Genomic DNA, 7905 nt, shown 5'->3' on the forward strand with positions numbered 1-7905 from the left:
TGATATTTTATTCAAAAGTATGTGACACATTTTATTTTCAATACTGAATTCTTAAAAATATTCACATTTAGTCGGTTATTTCAAATCACTAGGGCTACCATAAAGCTGACTGTAATGTTGATTAATCATGTACGAAGCAATCAATTGAAGCACGGGAGCGTAAACTGTGTATAACCAACCTGGGTACACCACTGTATCAGTTATTTTAGAACAAAAATCTAAAAATTTTTCAGTGTAAAAACCTTAAAAACTAATATCATTGATACAAACAATTTCTAAAAAATCGTCAGTTTATATTCAAGATTTTTTGAAGTGGATACTTAAGTAAAATTATTACGGTGATCTTTCAAACATCATCTTAGCTGTAAAAGAACTTCTTACAAACTTTGTATAGGAACTAAGTTTTAAAGGATGTATTTTTAAAAGTATACAAATTTACATCCGTGTAAATCACACGAACCCCTTAAAAATACCATGTTAAGAAATTCATTTGACTGTAAAGCCATTAATGTTATCTGATACTAATAAGCTATTTTATACGGGGATATGTGAAGCTCCTAGTCTATGCCGATATGGCTACACCTTTACCGATGCTTATACGGTGGAAGTTATAAGCCAACGTCCGTAATGTGATTGCCGATATACGGCCCCAGCTGCTGCAAAAGCTTATCGAAAACCGGACTTTCAGATTTTAATTCATTCGTGCATAACACGATGGTAAATATCACCGTTACTATATTTTAGGAAAAACATATTTAAAAGTAAACGATTTAAGAGAAAGAGTGTTTGAGAACTAGCAATAACTGTAATGATAGACTGGAAATTAGAAGAAATTCATAAAAGTTAATTAAAATTTAAATTATACTTTTAAAGAATATAACATTGGCTAAAAGGTTTTAAAATCTTAGGCCTGTAAACGAGATGTTTAGCAAGATATTGAAATAGTATATTGCGTTTAATAATATGGAATGGTGTTGACCGTTGATTAAATAAATAAACAAAACGTGCAAAGCGTTAAATATTTAAAATATAATAATTGTTATACATAACCCTAAAGATTTCCAGCAAAAAAAAACCAATACTAATATCTCCATTAAAATCTGCTTTGGTTAATAAAGAAAGATTGTACTAAAAAAGTCTACTTATATACAGTAATAAGTAAAATATTTCATTAGACATTTATACATCTTTGGATAGGAGTCAATTTATATTTTAAACAGCTTATTTAGCTAATAAGCAGGACCAAATAATGATGAACTCCCTTAAGAATAGCATTATACCTACTAGTAGCCTATTTAGTCTGCTTAGTAGCTTGGATCGAATGACGTGTCAAGTTAATGTGTATAACTTGTGGTGGCTACTGAAAACTTTCAGAACATATTATGTAGTCACGTATGTAAAATGTACAATTAAAAACCCTCGTAACATCTCGTTTCTTGGAAGTTAGATAATATTCACTCAAAATTACTCAGAGTTTATCTTTAATAACATTTCTGACGCGAGTATGAATTAAATCCGACAACAGATAGACTTAAGTGGCATATGCAAAATTCGTCACAAAGTTAAAGCTCTTTTACAATGATAATTACGAAGCGGAAAGCATTAAGCTTCTTTAGTAAATTTTCAACCGTAAATTTGACTTAAAAACGCATTTTTCTCTGATTATGTTTTCATCGGATGTAGAAAACATTGCACACTAGTCATGAGATATTTTAGAAATTTTCGTTTACTAAAGTACTTTTACAGTATTCCATGAGATCCACAGCTCATTTCTACATGGGATATTCGCAAAAACATATCTCCTCCAGATAATTGCCTAAAACAAGACTAATATAATCGCAATTAATAATCCAGAATGGCATTCATTTAACCAATCTAACAAAGATTTACACGACAAATCTATTGAATAATTTATGAAAATTTTTAATGAAGGGTAGTTACTACTTTTTTTCTTAATCCTTACTATACGTATCAGTGTAAAGATAGATGGCATTAAGACAGAGACAGTCTGACATCCAGGCGGCTTTACGTTATCAACAGTCTGCAGCCATTTCCCCCCCAACACCCTGGAACTTTTCTTCTTCTTCCCCTATCTTCTATCGTTACTATCCAAATATAAATTAAAATTAACATTTTATACCCAAAATACTTAAAAGGATCCACATGAACCGTGATATAAAACAGTTCAGTTACTCTACCAGCCTCTAGAATCTGTGGATACCGATATTTTTAGTAGTATCCAAATATTTAAGGAAAAAACAATTTAACCTTTTTTTATATATGCTTATGGACCATTTTTGCACGCAGGCATTTTACATAGTTAGATACATTGATTATATGACAAGTAAGGGGGCTATTTATTTACGGAAGTTGAAAAAGGTTTGACAATCTTTAAAGTTAATGATTTTGTGATACTTGCCTTCGCTTGTCTTTGTAATAGTCCCAGTACCTATTGTTTACAGATTTCTTTTTAATTAAAAGGTTGTAGGAATGTATTTGAAACACAAATAAAATAATAATTATAATAATAAAAATAATAACAATCCTAGGTAATATGTTTTTTTGGTTAATCACACAAAATATTTCACTTTTGAAAAAGCTCTACCACCCTAAATAAATAACAATTACAATTCTATATCCTACTTACTTTGGCAAAAATTCCAAAATTCTGATATAATATTTAATTGAAAATACGTATATAAATAAGCTACAAACTGACACCTATTCAAAGAGCGCTATAATGTGTAAAAATAAATTGTTATGATTGTTTTTTACCTGTAGAAGAATCCCAGTTACTGTAACCAGACCCAATTTGCTTATCTAAGTAAATAACGGCCAACTAAAGTTCTTAGAAACGATCTTTAAGTTAATTAGTTTTTTTTTTGTTTAGCGTTAAATTGTTTGTAATTTCCTCCTAAGATGTTTAATTGTAAGCTACTAGTTGCTCTTTGCTTGGTATTATCCAGAAACACCGCTAAAAGAAATTACGTTAGGACTGTGTATTTTAGTTTTATTCATGCAGTAATTTTTAATATTTTTTTACAGTTATGAACTGATAGCCAACGCCAGTTATCATTTTAATAAATGAAATTGATTGAATTGAATTGATGAATATGAAAGGATCAATCGTACGTAAAATCTTACAAACACACATGTATAGATAATTGTTTATAGCTTATTTTTAACACAGCTCTTTCCTCTTGAAAGAATTTATAAACTTGTTAATTATTATTGTTCTAACCAAATATTTACCATCAAATTAACGAAATCAAAACATACATTTAGATAACGTATCATTGCTAGTTTATCAAAGTGTTTGTTTTAGAATCATAGAAAGCCAGTTTTGTTCTTCGCAGTTTAATAGATCTCATTCAAAATGAATGTGCAAACGGGAATGCTTACTGATCCAATAATGGAGGAATTGATGTATCAGCAAAAATACAAAGATCCAATGGAACCAGAAAATATCGAGGAGTATTGTGATATAAATGTTCCAGTAAGTTAGTAGTTTTTCTAAGTAACACATGAATTAGCTCAGATAAATAAATTACACATAAATTAGATTTTTCAAACTCTACAATTGATTACAGTAAGATTTCATCAGATTAGAGCATTTATTTAGTAAAACAAATACATAATTGAGGTTTGTTTGGCTAAAATGCTTTAATTTTTATAAATTAAAAAATCTGCGAATGTTATTTTTTTTTTATTCGCATTCACAATCTTTTTTGAGTTAAATATATTTAGTTTGACGTTTTGAACAAAAACGCTGATACGAAATCAATACATAATTAGAACACATTAGAATACATTACACAAAAGTTCGATACCTAAAATTACGAATTTTTAAGCGTTCAAAACGACCCTTGCTTTTTACTTGAAAGTAAATAAAATTTAATTATAATCCGAGAGCACAACTGTAATATTACAAGTGCACAAATTACTTGGGATGCATGTTAGTTCAGCTTTGGAATAATTATTACCGTCTGGTGCATTGCAGATGGCTTCCTGTTGTCTGTATAGCGGATCCTGGATTAGTACAGAACGTACATGTTACTTCTGCTACATGTTAACTTTACAAGCATTGTCTACATATTGCAGTCACCTTTGTTCACGTGTATATACAAGCTACGTTATGCTATGTATACACGCTTGCACGATCTTGCTCATAATTTCTTAATTTCAAAAAATTTTTCGGTAAATTTTTTATTACCAAAAATTAATAAAAATATATAATATGCACGCATCAACAGTGTATATTTACTGTTTGGAAATCAATAAACACTCCAAAAAGTAAGCCTCCACGGTATTTATTAGTTGTGAATTACAATTCTAAAAATTGCTAGCACAAAATACCCTTTTGAAAAAAAAAACTTTTTGACAATAAAAATCAAAAAATTTAAAATAAATAAAAAATATTTTAATTTTAATTCAGGTTGTCTATATTTTGATTTGTACTTTGTTGAGTTTGCTAAAGGCAAATCTTCAGATTATTTCTTGGTCTGATGCCTTATTAAGGTTAATGAACAAACCTGCAATGCGGATTAATTTGCATTAAGAACAAAGAAGAAACTAGATTAACTCCTCTGTAAATGGTGCGCTCACTTACTTTTTCACTTAAGAGGGTTGCAATTAAAGGATTTAAAGTTAGATACGGATTTTAATAAGCTTCTTTGTCTTTTAATACACCTTTTCTTGATTGTAAAGTGGGGGTAATAGTTTGTCCTGTTAAAAATGTATTGGCTTGTATCAGTTATGTAATTTAATATTTTTATTACATAAAGTTATTACGCAAATATAAAGAATTGTGACTTTTTTGTAACTGTTCATTTTTAGTCCAAATTTGATGCCTTTAAAACTTATTATTTAAAGCTTTGAGGTTTATTATGCTTTTTACTTATTTATCACTAGGCAAATATACGTAAGTAGTATGTTGAAAACAATGTGTCACAAGATCTTTTTAAAGACACACAATTATTAAGGGTGAGCTAAATTTTGTATCCGAGGTAATAAATAATATACTTAAGGGGTTTCAATGATTTTTTAATGTGTTTTGCACATTAACTATGACTTAAACATCAACATTGTATATTTGCGGAAATATGTATAACACAAATGAATGGATTTTGGAAATGCTTCACTCTTAAAGTGATCCTTCAAGAAAATTATTTTGGCTTAAAATGCGATTAAATTTCATGTGAAACTAACAACGATATGTCCACTCATGATAGCCATCTTGATGACAGTTGAAAAAATGTTTTCTAACAAGTAAAAACAAATATTATTAGACAGTTCATAACAAAAGTACATGTTTACTATCAGTTAAGTTAAATTTCTCGTTCACAGACTATAAGGAACCTAAGCCTATTTCACTAGATATTGTGGTCGTAAAATGTGTGATGTTTATACAAGTTATTATAGCGTGTAAGAAAATATTGGGAAGGTAAATTACCTACATTTGCAGGCATACAGCGCTACACTAAATACATGTATAAAAAGTAAATATGTTATAAAGCATTGAAACTACCTAGGTTAGCTAAAAGAACATCAGCCAAATCAAGCATCAGAGGTGAACATCAACTTTAAGAATAGCAAAGAAAATAAAAAAGGAAAAAAGGTCTAAAAATAAATAAATATATAAATTTTCGAGTATTTGGTGGTGAATCTACGTAGAGAAGGTCGATGAAAGAATAGGGACTAAAACGTAGTTAGAAATAGGGTACAATTGGAATTAAAAGATTGCAGAACATGAAAATGGCAATATTTTAACAAGAGGACAAAATCCTGAAAGAGAAATGTTTACAGAAAGACTTTATTTTGGAAAATGAATTTGAACCATCATCAAACACGGGATTTTAGGGCACATAAATCATACAGAACAAAATATTAATGATTATAAAATTTTTAATGAAATTGTTGTTCATATTTTACACCTTCTGCATGACTCATAAAAATTCTAACAATCTTATTAAAGAAATTTCGTATATCAACTTAAAGTTACATTAGTTGATTATTTTTTTTAATACTAAATTTATACAATCTGTTACAGCCCCCAAAGGGATGGAAGTTTGTGAGGCGGCCGAATGCAGTTACAAGAGACGGTTGGCTTCCGCGAGTGCCAAAGTCAACCGTTCGACTGACAAACGTTCCTATCAAGAACATTATCCTGACCTACGACATAGGCACACCGTTCTGCAAGGATCACAGAGCGTGTATTGATACCATCAAGCTGCATCAACATATGCAAATGGAAGAGATGAACCTGCCAGATATAGCTTACAAGTAATTTTGACTTTTTTGAATTGTTTTATAGTTGCAAGCATATAGTTGTATTTAACCTATACAGCACAGAAATTGAGTTGATGATTTTAGCAAGTAAAATAAACGTTAGGCTTCTATTTTCCTTATGTGGATATACGATAAAAATAAATATTGACAAGTCACTTCGAATTAATAATTGATTATTTGGTAACGGTTAAAGCAGTTTGATATCCAAACACATTTAACTTTTAAAATCTAAGAGGAATACAATAAATATTTGAGTGTTATTGAATATTTTTGATACAATTATTTTAACAAAGTTGTTTTCCTCGTACAGTATTTGTGATTATATTACAAAAAACATATTAAGCATATTCGTATTTTTATATGGTATTATTATAGTGTCCGTTTCCAGCTTTTTGGTTGGTGGTGATGGAAAAATATATGAAGCAAGAGGATTTGAATATCTACCCGAGAAAAACGCACAGTTTCCCGAACTTTATGGAAATAGTATCGAGATAGCTTTTATTGGAAACAATGGTAAGCACCATGATATTTTAATGTCTATGTAGTTAAGGTTTAATGTATTTTATACTTTAAACAATTCATCATACAGGATTCTAAATGAATATTATAAAATTATATCGGGTTTGGATGTGATTATTTTTTCTAAATAATGAGTAAAATACGGAGAAAAACGTAAAAAAAACACTGCTACGATATGTATGCTAATTTTTTCACTCAAATATTCTCTAGTGTGTATATTTTTTATAATTTTTCACATTTTCAATAACATGGACGTTAAACGGAATTAAAACAATTACTTAAACCATTGACTGTTGGATACAGAAGTTGTTGTATTAATAGTCAAAGCTTAAACATAAGTAGATATTACGGATCTAAGAGGGCTATGATTGACTAGAAATATCTATCGTGATGAGTTTGAAGAAGTGTAACAGTGTCATGTAAGTAACGAAATTGTTATTTACAAGTCAGTAAAGATCAAAATACAATTACGCTATAGCATTTTCTGTGATTTTTGCAGCTAATGAAGTTCCTAGAGAGGACTTCATGAACCTGGTCAAGTTTTTGAACCACGCAACATACGTCACTCATGATATATCCAAACAGCATATGATCTACGAATCTGAGCCAAGGTTTCTCATAAATAGTGCGTTTAGCAGAAGAAAATAAAATGTTCTTGAGTTTAAACTAATCATCACATTCATCGTATTTAACCATTCTTTTAGTTTTAAATGTAAGTGAAAATATATTTATTTTTTTTACTTTGAGGTTTTATTTTAGGACCCGCCCAAGCTTATGTCAAGAATGGTTTTTAATTGGGCTTCTTCAGTAGCCTTGGTATTTTTACTGTTTTTTGCATGGGCCTGTGTAGGCCTAATACCCTACACACCTGTGTGGGTTTGCGTAAAGTGGATCTTTATTTGTCTGGAATATTAATTGATGGTTACACGGCAAAGGGAATCTGATAGTGTAAGCCTTCGCGAACGAACCATGGGCTTTTAGATATAAATGGGAGTACTAAAGTAATAACGTAATATGTTTGCAACACAAATTAATAGTAAAAATATGCTTTAGAATGGAACCATCGCACGTAGAACAACGTACGTTAAAAGTAACAGC

At 29.8% G+C, this 7905-nt stretch overlaps 1 protein-coding gene across 1 annotated transcript; it reads left to right on the forward strand.

The window, feature by feature from the left end:
• Positions 1 to 3372: 3372 nt before the first annotated feature.
• On the forward strand, positions 3373 to 7479 carry LOC128985437 (peptidoglycan-recognition protein 1-like). Its single transcript, XM_054404914.1, has 4 exons — positions 3373 to 3496; positions 6050 to 6282; positions 6677 to 6801; positions 7307 to 7479. Exons 1-4 carry the CDS (start codon positions 3377 to 3379, stop codon positions 7453 to 7455), a joined length of 627 nt encoding a protein of 208 aa, XP_054260889.1. The 5' UTR covers positions 3373 to 3376; the 3' UTR covers positions 7456 to 7479.
• The last annotated feature ends 426 nt before the right edge of the window (positions 7480 to 7905 follow it).

This window comes from Macrosteles quadrilineatus, unplaced genomic scaffold (genome assembly GCF_028750875.1).
Source record: "Macrosteles quadrilineatus isolate MER2022 unplaced genomic scaffold, UCM_ALF_1.0 Scaffold_2__2_contigs__length_208266976, whole genome shotgun sequence".
Classification (NCBI taxonomy): Eukaryota; Metazoa; Arthropoda; class Insecta; order Hemiptera; family Cicadellidae; genus Macrosteles; species Macrosteles quadrilineatus.